Source organism: Carassius carassius, chromosome 40 (genome assembly GCF_963082965.1).
Source record: "Carassius carassius chromosome 40, fCarCar2.1, whole genome shotgun sequence".
Lineage (NCBI taxonomy): Eukaryota > Metazoa > Chordata > Actinopteri > Cypriniformes > Cyprinidae > Carassius > Carassius carassius.
The window spans coordinates 20,001,158-20,017,710 of NC_081794.1; the positions used below are offsets into that span (position 1 = coordinate 20,001,158).

The following is a 16,553-nucleotide window of genomic DNA, read 5'->3' on the forward strand; positions in this document are numbered from 1 at the left end:
ATACTAGTTAAAGACAACTAATATAAAGTGGGAGCAGAATATGTTTTGTGCTGCTTATAGATATGCTCTATGGTTTAGACAACAAGCTACATTTTTGGCCAAGTTTCAGAAGACACTTTGTTTGAGTGAGACATCATGGGTTTGGCAGTGAATACTACAGGGCTATAACTAAGCATCACCACACTTTTGAAAAGCTGTGTTCCCTTAGCATCCCGTAAGGAAAGGAAAATAACTACTTGGATAAATACCCAGCAAAAGTAAATGGATTAATGTTCTAAATGTACGAATTTGTAAGTCACCCTGACTCACCAGATGAATAATGCAACAATGGTAGAGTGGGGTAGGTCCTTTGGAAAGCCCATTCATTTTATTAAGCCGTTGTCACAGGAACACGACTAGAGCTAAAGATAGAGCTGGAGAAAGCTTTAACACTCTATTAGGGCTGAACCATTTTTGTCCCCAAAGACAAGCAAGCAAGATGCTGGGACTGAAAAGAGCAGTTGTTCAGCAGCCCCACTTGCTCGGTAAGTCACTGCTCTCAGTGTGACTGTACCTTGTTGTGCCATTAACGATGCTTTGGAAGCACCACATAGACAAGGCATTAACTCTACTAAATAAGGTCATTCAGACATGATAAATCACATGAGAACATATACAAATAAAATAATTCTTGGTACTGCATATTTTTTTTTACAAAAAAAAAAAAAAGTATACATTTTTACACGTATGAAAACAGGTTCTAGTCTCCTACAGCTAGAATACTAGAAGAAATGCTGTCCTTGTTAGTCTACCACCACTATCTTCATGACTTTCCAGTGCATTCACTATGCTGTGACTCAAGCAGTTTCTAACTTTTAGTAATTTTCATTCCAACCTATTCCAAATTCGAGCTTAAATACAATACATTCTTTATCTTATATATAAAAAATGCCATCTGTCAATAACATGAATTTAACTATGATTGTTTTTATCAATTATCATCTATTAGATCATTGTATAAATAGGCTGGAATTGCTCATCTTCCTGTAGAATGCAGAACCACTAACAAAGCATCTGAGACTGTCAGGAAAATCTTTCCTAATGAAACACAATATAAAGTAGAGAGAGGAAACTGTGAGAGTATCAAGCAACTCTGCATTGTACCTAAATTGTGAAATCTGTGTCCAAACCTAAAGCATTCTATGATGATGATGATGGTGATAATAATAATGAATATATATGTATATATTACATAATAAAGCATCTTGGAGACATTGCCACAGTTCTTCTGGATTTAGTCTTAGTTTGTTCTTTTCTTCTTGTCATTCCAGACAGACTGGATGAGGGTGAGATCTCCTGTCAGACTCCTTGTGCAAACAAAAATCTCACTGGATTATTACATTTAATGTCAAAATGAATGTTTGGAAATGTAAACTGATATTTCCTAATGACAATACAGCAAAAGATAGAAACTGACTTAAAACCATTTTTAGCTGGTGAAAATACTAGTGTTCTAATCATTATGGCCACCACTGTACACTGTATATAAAATGTTTTATATTTTTATATAAAATATAGTACATTCATATTTAATATACATTGAAAATAATAATAGTCATAATAAGTATTACTATTATTTCTTTTTGGAGAATAAACTACACAGTGGTGTGTAAGCAGATGCAGACAACCTAAGTTCAGATTTCGCGGAGACCTTAGCACTTGCATCTTGTAACCATAAAGTTCATTTAAATTTACACAACAACACTACAACAAATCCATTCAAATAAAATTATTGTTGGTTCAAAATTTGGCTTAATTTATTGTGAATTTGACTACATTCACTGAACAGTTTTGTTGTGGGATAGTAGCATTAAAGTAAATAAAATAAAATAAAGCTTACACATACATGCCTGAAATGGATTATTTATCTTGTTCATACTGGCTGACCTCACACCGACCCATGAGACGGTGAGACAGCAGTAATGTTTTGTCATATTGGGTTTCCTGCACAACGAGAGCACTTCAATTCTCCATATCTAATATCTGATGCTTTCAGAGAGGTCGGGGTCCTCTTATGTGCATAGTTTCACAGTCCCAATTTCCTCAGTAAGCTAATAAATACTGATCACACTTTCTGATCATAAACATCAAAGGAGAGAGAGCTCACTGTGTCACAGGGGTCCATTTGATTTAATGATGCATCGCCGTGGTAAATAAGTGCCTCTGCTTTTGGGAAATCTAATAGAAAACTATTACTGCTTGAACACAGCTCAACTGAGATGAAGGTCAGCAAGACCAACGTAAATAAATGAACCTTATCAGAGGAACTCATCTCATACGTGATAAGAGTAACAGAGGAATGAATGCAGATCAATATTAGGTGTATTCTCGCTGTTGGAGATAGTCGCAACAACAAATGACGTGCACTATCTGAGCGTCTCTGTGCACAGCTGGCGAATGGTAATGAACGACAGAAAGGTTGAGAGGATTTGTGGTGGTTATCTTTATAAACCATATGGATATCGACCAGATGAAATCTTCCTTTATTGTGGTGCATATTTTTTTTATAAATAGCTTCACTAGGCACACAAAACCTGTTCAACATCGAACCCTCTAAAGGGCTGCTATAAGTGTTTATCAAATTTTGTGTAATATATTTTATTACCAATATAGAAGGTTATTACTTTTTCCTTCAGGGACTAGTCATTTAGGAAAAGACATCAGGGAGCAGACATTACCCAGTGTACACCAACTACCAGTGACATAAGCATACAGACTAATATGCCTGCTCTTTCTATCTATCTGCAAATTACAAACATTTTTTATTTTTATTTAATTTACAAGTAATATTCTGAACTAAACCATTCATGGTTTGTCTAGCATAATAAAAACTATAATGTGTCACCACCAGCACAGTTAGCTAAACTACTTTTCCTGAAGATTCCTAAAGACACAATAACTTGTTATGCTTTACGGACATACAGACTGATTCTAAATATTTTGTATGGAAATATAATTTTTTTTTTTTTGAAAAGTTGGTTGGACAAAATGGTGGAACAGGATCCGAATCACTACCATTATTACTAGCTGATTGTTCATTGATATTAAATCAATAAATGTATAGAGAAGTAGAAATACTGGTTGCCTTGAACAATGGTTAATTTGTTCAGTCCCAAACAGTGTTGTCATTGTTAACTGACAATGTTATAACATTTAGTGTTAATTGATATGAAACTGAAAAAAAAAATAAAAACAAAAAAATTAATATTACCTGACAACTAACTAGACTAATTCTAAATATTAAAGAATGCTATAATAATATAATAATAAAATAAAACGTAAAATAAGATGTTTTAAAAATAAACCAAAATATTCCAAAGAGTCAACTACATCATACATAATGCCCAAGAATTCAGAATCACTTCCTTAGAATCTAAGAACAGCTCAATGAAAGGGAATGCTTGGTTACATATGCTCTGTGACGGTGTCCAAGTCTAACAAGTCTAAGTAATGTCATTTCACACTGAAGTATTATGTTGTTAAAACCAGAGTCACAGCTGGGGTGCAAGTTCATAATGCCAGATCACATCTATGTCTGATCACAGAGCTGAGGATATTCTACCGCACGGTCTTGATTAGAGCCAGCCACACAACCATATAATGTAGTGCTGATGTCATCGAGCCTTGGGCGGCACACTCAGAGCAATGTTCAGAGGACAGAGAAATGGAGGGGACTGTCAGGGTGGATAAGACTCTGTTGCAGCACATTTCCTTAAGTCTCAATGGTCTCAAACGGCTGCAGTGATTCTGGTCATTCATGCCACACTACTATTCAAAAGTCTGGAGATCATCAAGATTCCTTTTATTTTGACCAAATCATTTAGCAATGTTGTGAAATATCATTACAGTTTATAACTAATATGTGTATATATATATACACACACACACACACACACACATATATAGTACACACCCACAGTTTGGACACACCTTCTCATTCAAAGAGTTTTCTTTATTTTCATGACTATGAAAATTGTAGAGTCACACTGAAGGCATCAAGGGCTATTTGACCAAGAAGGAGAGTGATGGGTGCTGCGCCAGATGACCTGACCTCCACAGTCACCAGACCTGAACCCAATCGAGATGGTTTAGGGGTGAGCTGGACCGCAGACAGAAGGCAAAAGGGCCAACAAGTGCTAAGCATCTCTCGGGGAACTCCTTCAAGACTGTTGGAAGACCATTTCAGGTGACTACCTCTTGAAGCAAAGCAGTAATCGAAGCAGTAATCAAAGCAAAAGGTGGCTACTTTAAAGAACCTAGAATATGACATATTTTCATTTTTTTCACACTTTTTAGTTATGTATATAATTCCATATATAATTCCGCATGTGTTAATTCATAGTTTTGATGCCTTCAGTGTGAATCTACAATTTTCATAGTCATGAAAATAAAGAAAACTCTTTGAATGAGAAGGTGTCCAAACTTTTGGTCTGTACTGTATGTGTATATACTAGGGCTGTAGCTATCGAATATTTTAGTAATCGAGTATTCTACCAAAAATTCCATCGATTAATCAAGTAATCGGATAAAATGTGTTTTTGCTTAAAGTGCAATATTAATTATGCAAGAGAAAATAAGACTCCTGGGTCTTGTGACGGTCCCGAAGGGTGTATGTGTGCGTATTAACGTCCATCAACGTTCAACATGGACGTTAATATGCACACATACACACAAACACACACCGAGACTGTTTGGTGATACAAGAGTTTATTGTAATTATTGATCAGAGAGTGAATGAAATACCTGTAAACTATGTGTATTGTTCCCGTGTAGCGTTTGTCCCGTGATTTTTAGAGTCCTGGTAAGAAACAATGGCAGGAATTATTGGTTCCGCTTAGGGTGGGAATCTAGCATGTATTAATTGAGCGTGGGGGTTTCAGGGGCAATGTGGCCGAGTTGTTGCTGTTATTTCCTGTTTAATGTGAACGAAATTAATAACATCAAAGTAGATTTATTAAGTAGAACATCATGCCAATATGCATACCTGCCAACCTTGAAGAAATTTTATGAGTACTACAATTCCCCCCCCACGCACGCACGTGAGAACCTGACAGCCCACCGCCAATGTATGCTCCACCATTGCACACACACCAGTGAGAAACCTATGAGATACCTAACACTATAATACATATTATACACATAATATCCTTTCACCAATTAAGATTTATAAGTTACTCCATAACATATACAAGTAGATCATAAATGTTATACAATTACTGCAATCACTCCGAACATTTTGTACAGGAGGCATAGCCCATGGAAACTTCTTCCACCTGAAAATCTTGTCAGAAATAAAAGTAAACTGAGGACATTCTTTCTAAATAAATAAATCAAAACATTAAATAAATGTGCAAAACCAGCAGTTATATCAAAATCATAATCAGTTTGCTAAAAACAAACAATTTCTTTTATAATTTTATATGCAAAGTGTTTAAACTTTTGCTTTGTTTAACTTGTTAAAGGTTTCAGATGTGGCTTTTTTAAGTAGTGCATCAGTGAAAGTCTCTTTGTAACAAATGCTGCCTTTGGAGGCAATCATGACTTGTCTTGTCACCAGAGAACTAAACATCTCTGTGCTCATATTAATAGATTATTATTAATGTTGAAAAGAGCGGAGAATTTTTTTTTTTTCAGTTTTTTTCTGGGGGGATAAATTGAAAGAACAGCATTGTTTGTTACATTTGTTACCGTTACATTTATTTGTTACGTTTATATTATTTACATCAAGCTTTTGAATGGTATAGTATTGCATATTGTTATTGAAACTTCATAATGTTTCACTTGATTAAATATTTAGTCAGGAATTATAGTTTGGAAAAAGTCTAACTAGTAAAATGTTTACACGTTATGTGGAAACTAGTACAAGTATATAAATAAATAATAAGAGACTCAAGTTTATTATCTCTGCTGAATAAAGTGCTTCATTCTTTTTTTCTGAGGAAATCCAAATCTCAAATACTCAACCAAATCACATTTTGGGGTGAATTATATCTTATTCCTCTTATCGCGAAGCAAACAGTAAAATAAAAAAAACTTTATTTAACATTAGAATCTGAATAGAGCGTTCAGCGCGGGGGCGTGGTCGAATTAGAAGATAATGAAGGGAGATGTGAAAAACGGACATCGCGTTGTTTTCATATGGATTACTTTATCACAGAATATTTTCGGCAGCACTTGTTTAGTTCAAAAGTAGACATGTCAGGCTTTCTATAGATATATCTCTCATGTCTCTTCGTTGAGTATTCACGGAGTTACAGTTCATTTTAATGACGTGTTTGTAAATGAAGATCAGTGCAGACAAAGGCTGCAGACAGCACATCTTGCTTGTTATCTTTATTTTATAAGTGCACAAAGTTTTGTTGTTATTATGTCTGTATACAAATAAAGTAGACCGTTTACAGATTCGATTGATGTATTGATCTTATCTGTACGATCAAAACTGAAAGTGTAATTTAAGTTCTTTTCGGGGTTATCAGGAGAAAATGACTCATAACGCGTATACGCGTTAACCGACTCAAGATGGTTGAACAGAACAATTAAAAATGAAAGAAAACAGACTGCTCTCTGCTTATGTAACGTTAATCCGTATGAAATTTGCATTTCTCTGGCGCGCTCACTACTGCGAAGATAGCGAGACAGCATCGTTAACTTTATCTTTGCAGTCGACACGACATTGATACAGAAAACACTTGTTTATTAATAATTATATTCATAAAATATAAAATATTCATAATCATTACTTTTGCCTGTTCTTTGTGACAGCTTTTAGGTGCGTTATTGGCAGCGCCCCCCTTACGTGTTAGCCTACATGAACGCGTGAACTGAACTCGTCACAGCTGGACTGCTTGTTATGATGTCAAGGTCATTTTTAATGTTCATAAATTCAATTATGCTAAACATAGCCTAAGTGTTACCTTTATCTTACCTTCATCAGCACCTGGCCTGTCTAAAACCTTCTAGATTTCAAGCCATTCCACCACTTTTCTAACTGCCAACTAAGCTTGTGGATAGGAGGGGCAGGTGGGCGGCGGGTTAACATGCACCGCTCTGATTGGCCTAAAGCTTTTCACTCCACTTACACGCTGTGGATCAGTGGCAGAATCAGCGTCATAGATTGCATAGAAACTGAAATCGGCGAAATGCGAGAAGCAACAAAATGCGTACCTAGAGAGCAGCGAATCGTACAAGCGTACTTATGGGTCAAAATGCGTGCAGAGTACGAAAAATGCGTACATGTTGGCAGGTCTGCAATATGTTTCTTTCAGACTCTGTATATTTAAGGGAACATGTGTAAAGTGTTTTCTGTGAGTTTGTCCCTCCACATGTGGTAATGGTGCTGGCCACCAGTATTAATGTGAATGTCTTTGTAATGGAAGGTAGTCTGTGTTCGTTTCTGCAGTGGAGAGTGTGGCCTGAGTGTTGCAGGTATTTTATTCACTCTCTGATCAATAATTACAATAAACTCTTGTATCACCAAACAGTCTCGCTGTGTGTTTGTGCGTATTAACGTCCATGTTGAACGTGCGGTCCCTCCGTGACCGTCACAGGTCTCTTAAAATGAACAACTAAGTTTCCTTTTTTAGAAAAAAAATATTTTTATTTTTTAAATGCATAGAATGCAATGCATATATCAAAAATAAACATGTCTAAAACCCATTATTACCCATTGTTTCTCTGTCTGTACTTGTACTGTGAACAATGACAAGAAAGTTGACAGATGAATTAAGTGCATTTAAGTGTCATTCAGTTGGGGTTTTAAATAAAGCATTTTCTGAGTTGCACATTAAACATTAAACACATAAAACATTAATTTAATTTATCTTTTAATTATTGATTATTAACTTAACTTTTTGGTAAACAAGGGGGATTTATTATTAAATATAAAACATGGAAGAAATGTTGTGTGATTAAACCTTAAAAGAAAAAAATTAAAGATTTTTTTTTTTTAGTGGTAGGCTATGTACATTCTGCTGAACAATAGTCTTTAACCAGACTTTTATTTTGACGGGTTGACGTACCTTTACAGTTCTGTGTATGTGATGTGACGCTAGTTTTACTCAAATCAAACGGTCAAATGCTCATGAAGAGACTGTCAGAGCAGTTCTGGAGATGTTGTTCATGTGTTCACGTCCTTATTTAGTGAGACAGCAGATGCTGAAATCACCGGGAGCGTCACGCGCGCTTCAGTGTGTGTTAATAAAGGAAGACGCGCTTCTGCTCCATTCATTAACAGAGACACGCAGAAAATGCAGGATTCATATTTAAACAGACTGTTCCGGCTTAATATTTACAGATATTAGCCCATATCGTGATTTGATGCAAGTGCAATGACCTATTTTTTGATTAATTCATTCAAAATTTGGCAAACTCCATGCCATTCCGCCTTAAACTGTAAATTCCGTTTTTATGACTGGATTCCGCGATTCCCTCTGCGTTTTCTGCATCGCGGAAATCATAGGGCCCTAGTTGTGGTCTGCCAGCTCTATCTTGCAATGGACACACGCCACGACGTTCTCTTTACGTTTGCCCACGCCCTCAAATCAAAACACTGCTGACTCCTTGCAGTATGCGATATTTGATGCAGCGCTTGTGTCTCCTTCCGCTTTGTGGATGACGTAAACGCGTTGTGTCACATTTAAAAAATCATTGCGAAAGAACCAGACGTGAGATTTAATATAAATTAAAAGAGGCTTCGAGGCAGAGGAATTTGCCGCGATCATTTTTTATAATCGAGTTACTCAAGTTACTCGAGGACTTGTTTCAGCCCTAGTATATACACACATACATATACACACACACACACACACACACACAATTTGGATAACTATAAGTTTTAAATGGCTCCAGATAAATAGAGGCTAGATGTTTCATCTTGACAAGATATTTTTCTTCCTTCTAAAACCAAACTACCTGTGCACTCGCATGTATATCTTTCCTTCTGTTTGATTCCAGGCAATAAAGACTGCAAACATCCTTCATAATAAGACTAATATACCCCAGTGGAGATTCAACATAAATGTTTTTCTATGATATATATGATATAACATCAGTCTGCACATTACTCCAGCAAGTCATTTTATGTCCGTCGTCTAGGCATCTGGCAAAGTAACACATTGCCACTTAAGAGCTGATTCAATTTTATGGACCATAAGATGCAAACCTATCCCATTGCATAACTGAATAATTGATTTCCATATTTGAACATTGGATCTTTTTTTAGAAACACTTGTTTTTGTGGATTTTCATTTCACAAAGGAGCATTCAAGTAGAAGCCAAACCAGTCAAAATGTTTCCTCACCTGGATTTTGATTGGCCATGAGAAGTTGCTGACGTATACATAGAAGGTGATGTTGGGATTGCTGTGAAAACTGAATTTCTCACAAGAGAAACTGTCTCTGTACTCTTTAATGTGGGTCTTGGACACGATGGGGATCTCTTCCCCAGAGATTGTCCCAGCTGTAAAGATTAAAGAATGTGATAGATTAATTCATAAATAAAGGAGGCATTCAGAAATGGCATTTGATCCACCTCATAACTCCTCTTAATTTAAGTATTGACCATAAAGGGTCACAGATTGACCTTTGCATGTTGGAGGTTCTGCATACATATACTTACTTATTCAAAACCCTGAGCAAAAACAAAAAAATCTTTTTGCCTATATTTATTGTGGAGACTGAAAAAAAATGATGCATGCTTAAAATTTAGTTTAGACTGCCACTTAATGCTTTCTAAGCAATTAAATAAGGGTGACTTAGAGCAATGCAAATCCAGTGAATTGCACAAGTAATTGCACCATCAACAAGGCTGAAAATTAGTTTTAAATCAACCTCTCAGTGTAACAATTTCATTATCTATTTTAAACATGAGAAACATGGTATAAAACCATAATTTAACAAAAAAAAATGACTTGAGGAGCTGAAAAGAAAAGCAGCCTTTGTCCTATTTTATCAAGACTTTGTAAACTTTCCTGAAGTTGTCTAGTGAAACACTTAAGTCCTACCAATCGTCATTCCAAACCAGCTCTATGAAACAAAGCCCTCAAAATGACAACCCAAATGCAACTACGTGGCAACGTTTATCTTAATTGAAATCGTTCAGTGCTCCTGAAGACGCTGCAGCCCCAGAATTCAGAGCCGCATGCAAGACTATTGTTAGAAGCCCTTCTCAGGGGAGAGTGTCTTTAAACAGAAAGACACCACTCCAAATAATAATAGAGGGGAGCTGGAAGGTCGAGAAGGAGAGGAGTGAACCTGTTAAAGAGGAGCGTGAATGTCAAAGTCACATAAAAAAAAATGGCTGGTGACTGTTTGGACGAAAAGGTGATTACAGAAATAAACAATAGAGGATAATGGCGACGTCCTTGAGTGTCTGTCAATTATAAAATACCCAACACACCCAGGAACACACTGCAGTCAAACAAGGAATGCATTAGCATCTCTGTGTCAGACCCATTAGGATATTATGCTAACATGAGAATGCATGCGACGGTCAACAAGGCACACCTAACTGATTAGTAAGGTTGACTTGTTTACGCCAGCATTCAAAACTTTAAGGTTAGTAAGATTTTTTAAATTTTTGATAAAGAAAATCAGGTAAAAATAGTACTATTGTGAGATATTATTAAAATGTTTTAGGCTATGTTCACACTTGCCGTCTTTTTTGAAGCTGCCAGCATCTGTTTTACATTATAATCCTATGGAGTAAACAGTGTTTTCAAAAAAGTCCTGAGCGCTTTTTAAAACCCTGCATATTTTTCTGCAGCTCAGAGCGTTTTTTTTTTAAGTAAAAAAAAAAAATTCTACTTTTCTGAAAAATGCCCTACGTCAAGTGCCTTTTTGACATCTGACCAATCATAAGTGAGTGGCGAGTCGTTTTCATAAAATCAAAATAAATAAATAAATAAGAAGACAGCTGATAGACAGATCGTACTAGTTTCGGAGCACAAGGAGTTGTATGATATGAGTACAAAACTACCTAGTCTAAAAAAACATATGTCACAATCCGTGCATCATGCAACCAGAGCTACTGGACTAAATTGTTGTAGCCACCATATAGTTTTCTCCCCGTAAAATGTTGCGCTCCCACAACGTCGTTGTGTACCCTCCCCGTTAACTTCAAAAGCAGACATTTCTGCAGCACACAGCGCTAGGCTGAAGTTGCAGCTGTTGTTATAGCAACAAAAGACGCCCTCGGCTGCTAATTGTAACCAAAACACTGCCAGCTTTTTATTTTACTAAAAAAAATGCTTGTCAACTTTTTGTTGTCAAAAAGATGCCAAGTGTGAACGCCCTTATTTTGTTATATTAAAATGCTTTTTCTCCTGTGTTGGTAAACCAGAATTTTTAGCAACATCTCTTTTTTTTCAGGATTCTCTGATGAATATTAAGTTAAAAAGTACAGCAGTTATTTGAAACAGAATTAGTCTGGAATTATAAAAATGTCTTTACTGTTATTTGATCAATTTAATGCATTCTTGCAGAATTGAAGTATTAGAATACTTTAAATATATATTTATTATTATTGTTTTATCTGGTGCTTTAAATATGCTGACAGCTTTTAGACTGTAAAACCTCTTAAAGGTATATTGAAATGTGTCTCCTGTTTGTTGAGTGTGTGGCAACCTGCTGTTGAGTGTGTAAAAGCAAAAAAAGGAAAAATATTTGCCCAGCCAACATATTACTTTAATACTACAAAAGCAATAACTTTTCTGCAACAAAACAAAGGTAAATATTCAGCAGAGGAGAAGAGTAGTCAGTACCTGTTGACCCAACTGACCAAGTGATGTTCAGATTGAAGTTGTTTGATGCATTGATGGACATGTCCAAGTTCTTGCTGGTCTACAAAGTGGAAAGAGAAAAGGAAGTTTCAGTATGTCTTTTATATGGTTTTTGACAAACTAACAATCTGGTCAAACCATTCGGTTGCTTCTGTTCTCAGATAAGTAGACAATGACTGACCTGCTCAGGAGTGGCCATGAAGTTAATGGCAGTGTAGTGCTGGTCATCTTCTTGAAGCAGACTGAAGGTGAACTGGTAATCAATCAGCAAGTTATCTGTTCAGATCAAAACCCTATTGTTAATAACCACATTTTACATCATTTAACTCTGTAAAGTTAATGGTTGAAAGTTTCCATTTAAACAACATCACGAAAGAGCTGTGCCCATTCACTCTTAAAATAAGAGGGCAACTTTGAAGAGCTACATGAATCATCAGTCACTTTAATTGCACTAAATTAATACCTCCTTTCTAAGTGTGTCATTACTTTAATAAGCATGCATTCTGATTAAGCTCAATTGTTTTTATGACATCTACAAGTATTTGAAATCTATGCTTCATAGTTACATAAAATAACTTGTTATCCTTTACCAGAACTAGGCCTAAAGGTTTAAAAGTTTAAGACTAAACAATAAATTCCCAATTTTTGACCAGGAATATCCTAAGGTACAGTTTTTTTTCTTTCTCAAGGTCTCTTAAAGCATTGTTTCAAAGACAAAGAAATGTCTGGATTGTTTTCTTAACTCCTGGGCTGTTAAATGACTGAATGCTGCCACAGGCGTCTCTAAGAGAACAGCTGTTTGTGTGAATCACAATATGGCATTGTAAACATCTCTTTCACTCCCCATCAACTTGAAATATGTCTTTATAAGGTTTGAATCAATTCAGATGAGACATGGAAGCATCATGGTTCCACACATTTCCTATATTTTTGCTTGAAAGATCATGTAGCTTTCAGACACTGAGTAGTGTATGAGCATCAGTCCTTCTTTTCATTAAATCAGCCTGTCAATGTCACTTCTTAAAATTAGTTTCTGATGCAATTATCTATAGGTGACAAAACCATACACCAGCTTGCACTTTAAGCATTAAGGTGATATATGCTGGATTTTTTCCACAGATGAAACAGAATGGTCAGTGAGTTTCACAAGTTAGACAGCTGTTCTGAGAGGAATGGCAGCCATTTAAACATTTAAGTCCAAGCCAGAAACTTGTCATCCTGCATGCTTCACAAAGTTTCATGTTCTCAACTATTGTGTAAGACCATACACAACTAATCATAGACTGTGTGCACCAATTACGTGATCATTCTTCTGTCTGATTGTTGCCAAATCTGGAATTCATTCTCTCAAACACACTTCTACAAGGATAGTCAGAGCAAAAATGTAACTTCTGTCATTTACTTACCCTTATGTTGTTCTTCTGTAGAATTTAAACAATTAAAAGATAATTTGAAGAAAGTAGGTACCCAAACAGTTTTGGTTAACACTGATTATTTTATCAAAATATCCTTTTATATTCAACAGAAAAGAAGAAAAAAAAAAGAAATTCAGAAGAAAGAGAAAAGTAAGGGTAGCTAAATGATGACAGAAGTTTATTTGTTTTGGTGAAGTTTCTTATCCTTACCAAAGCTGCATTTATTTGATCAAAAATACAGTGAAAACTAAAATATTGTAACAATTAATCAAACCATTGAATGGTAGTGTATATAGACTTAATACGGTAAGCGTTTTATTTCTCCTAAACCCAAGTCTAGTGTCTCTTAAAAGTTGTGTTTTGAAATGTCTATAAATTGTCACAAACAACATGCAAAAATGGCTTGTGGTAGCTTCTGACTTTTTTCTTGTGCACTGGATTAAGTGTCCTAAAGTAAATACATTACTCTGAATCTACTGAACCCACTAAGGTAGAACACTGTAATGCTAAAATGGAAACATTACATTTCCATTTCAACATTAAAACACAACAGAAACCATAGCAATGCACTCCATTCAGGTCATTAAAGATGCTGCCCACTGCAAATACAAGGAGAGCTGGTCAGCAGGCAGAGTGTGAGTGTAAACCAATAGGAGAAAATTATGCATGAACAATAGGTCTTTCTGGGTCAGAAGTCCGTTTTTACAGGATCAAAGTCCTTTGCTGGTGAGTCAAGTAACACTGACAGAACAAACTGAGTGCGCTTGTGCTAATGCTGCTTCCGGAAATGCACAAGTCAGACCTTGCATGTGTGAGAAAGCTCACACTTCCTACTGGATCCACATTCACCAAACTTCTGCTCTTGTGTCTTTAATCAGTTTGAATCATTTGCTTACACACTCTGACAGGGCTTGACACTCTCACCAGTCTCATATCGTCACCTACGGCCCACTCTCCAGCAACACTTCCCCCTACAGGACACTATTTGAGAAAATACGGGCGCGTAGTACACTTTTTTTCTAAATAGCAATTGAGCCAGAAGCTTGCGAGCACATGCACTTCACCTAACAGACACAGAGGGAGAGGAGTGGATGGAAATTGATTGATGAATTGAAGGCTTTATTTAATCCTGATTGATGACAACGGGGATAATGCTGGCCGGATTTGCAAATGGAGTGAAATTTGATGTCCTAAATGCTACTGACTGCATTTAGCCTTTTCAAACTCCATGATGACTGCTGATAGTAACTGCAAAAAAAGTGAAAGAGGAACACAGATGTATACCCAAAGAATACACAGCTTCTGATATACTACAAGACTGCCCCCTAGTGCTGTGCATTTGAGCCCTGCACAGACAATCAAACATTGTTTGCTGCAGATCTTCTGAGATGCTCAAGAGATCTAGCTCTACTTTTTGATTTTTGACAAATCAGAATGTCTCATCCACCTCTTTTATCTTGTGTGGTTGTGCATCAGCGCATGGCTTCCCAGCATCGTAAGCCCCCTGAGTCTAATTTCATTAAATGGCAGACAGCCTCCGAGTTTGAAAGTGTCTGCAGAGTCTGATGAATTTTCAAGGTATAACAGGATTACGTTAAGGTCAGAGTTCAGACAGAGCATACTCACAATAACAGGTTCCTCGGAGGGGGTTGCCAAGGTAACGGTTTTCTGAATCACAACTGCAGAGAAAGGAAAAAAAACAATTAAGATGAAGTACATGAAGTAATGAGAATGCGATATCTGATTCATGAATCTGAACATGCAAATGTCATAATAATTACTAAACACTAAAAATGAATAAATGGACTTCGAAACAAGAAAACAAAAAGGCTGTTACTTAATTTAAAATAAGAAAAATAAAATAAGGATCGAGATTTTTTTCTTTTTTTTAGGGTTCAATATTTTTATCAGGGGTATATTTTTGTATATCAAATCTGTACATCTGTGTTTTTTATGCATATCTATGTACACATGCATATGAACATCCATTGTTTTTCCTAAAAACCAACTAGACAACCAATCACATAGCTTATTTTGTAAATAAGTTCTTTTGCATATGCTAAAAAACTTTCTTAAACACTGAATCTATTAAATATTGCAAAAATGTTCACTATTTATATTTACAGATCTTATTGTGCAAAATTCATCCATGCATGGTTCATTTTAGAAAATTTCTGACCTTAATCAAAATTTCATAACCAAACATCTCTGGTGACATATGCAGGACTTCTCCGAACCTCATATTCATATGCAAAGCCCACATTTCAAAAAACAATCCCAAGTCCCTGCACTAAATGATTTTCTTTTTACTAATCTGTTACACTCTGATGATGTATGTTGCAATACAGTACAAAGGTCAGTGACTACTTATGTAACATTATAATATCCGGAAGAAAAAAAATCCATCCTACTGCCACTATCATGCATCAAACCCATGATAACGTAGCCAGTACTTAGCGTTTGTATGATATCTGCATACTGCTACCATTTATATTATAAAAAATGTTTAACATTTCTTTTTAACCTCTAAATAGAAAAATGGTAGTAAATTAACAGAAAAGGTCTTTATTTATTTGTTGTATTTGTATCACAAAATGTTTGAATTTGTGTGGTGCATGTGGTATCTTTGTCCCTTTCCATACTAAGGCAGATTATGTAATCCACTCTGTTGTTGGAGTCCTTTATTTCCTCAGCTTCATTAGAGAGTGCCAGGAGACAGCCCAAAGCTTCCTCTACCTCAATCTCTAACACCCTAAACAATTAACACAGCGTTGTCGGCCCAGCTCTCCACCAGCCTAAGCAGATTACACATCTTGTTGCTCTTCTGAGCCAGGAACTGACGGTCCAATTAGAGTCTGCATTCATTTGAGAGCACAACTCGCTCACTCCCTCTCCTCACAGCATACTTGCCACTTAGTTTCTACAGAGGGAATTCACTTTCGATTCACGACATTGTCCTGTAAGCATATCTGAAGTGCAAATGCAATCAATCATTAAAGCCACTTTTAACAAGTAAATTAAGCAATGTTATAGTTAATGCAGAATGTCAGGCTCTGGACTAGTTACTATGGAGCGAATCTAACATAATGTTCCCAGTTCACATGCATTACGCGGCCAGAAAAATACTTTATGTAAGTATGCAAATGCATTACAATTGTGCAGTTCAACCAAATAAGGCTTTAGGGTTTGTATTGAATGTAATAAAATAAAATATGCATGAAAAAAAAAAAAAGGTTTCTATTGAGTTGTCCTCACAAGTTACATGCAAAAACAAACAATCCGATTCACAAACAAATCCTGTAACTGAGTTTTGTGCTTTTTAC

General features: G+C 36.0%; 1 protein-coding gene across 2 annotated transcripts in view; it reads right to left on the bottom strand.

The window, feature by feature from the left end:
- LOC132122326 (attractin-like protein 1) overlaps window positions 1–16,553 on the bottom strand; it is a 92,213-nt gene that overhangs the window by 41,564 nt on the left and 34,096 nt on the right. For both annotated transcript variants that reach the window (XM_059532433.1, XM_059532432.1), the window contains exons 21-24: window positions 14,857–14,909; window positions 11,997–12,091; window positions 11,798–11,876; window positions 9,338–9,495 (exon numbers count right to left, since the gene is read on the bottom strand). In XM_059532433.1, the coding sequence (XP_059388416.1) occupies window positions 9,338–9,495; window positions 11,798–11,876; window positions 11,997–12,091; window positions 14,857–14,909 (385 nt within the window). The remainder of the gene's footprint in view (window positions 1–9,337; window positions 9,496–11,797; window positions 11,877–11,996; window positions 12,092–14,856; window positions 14,910–16,553) is intronic.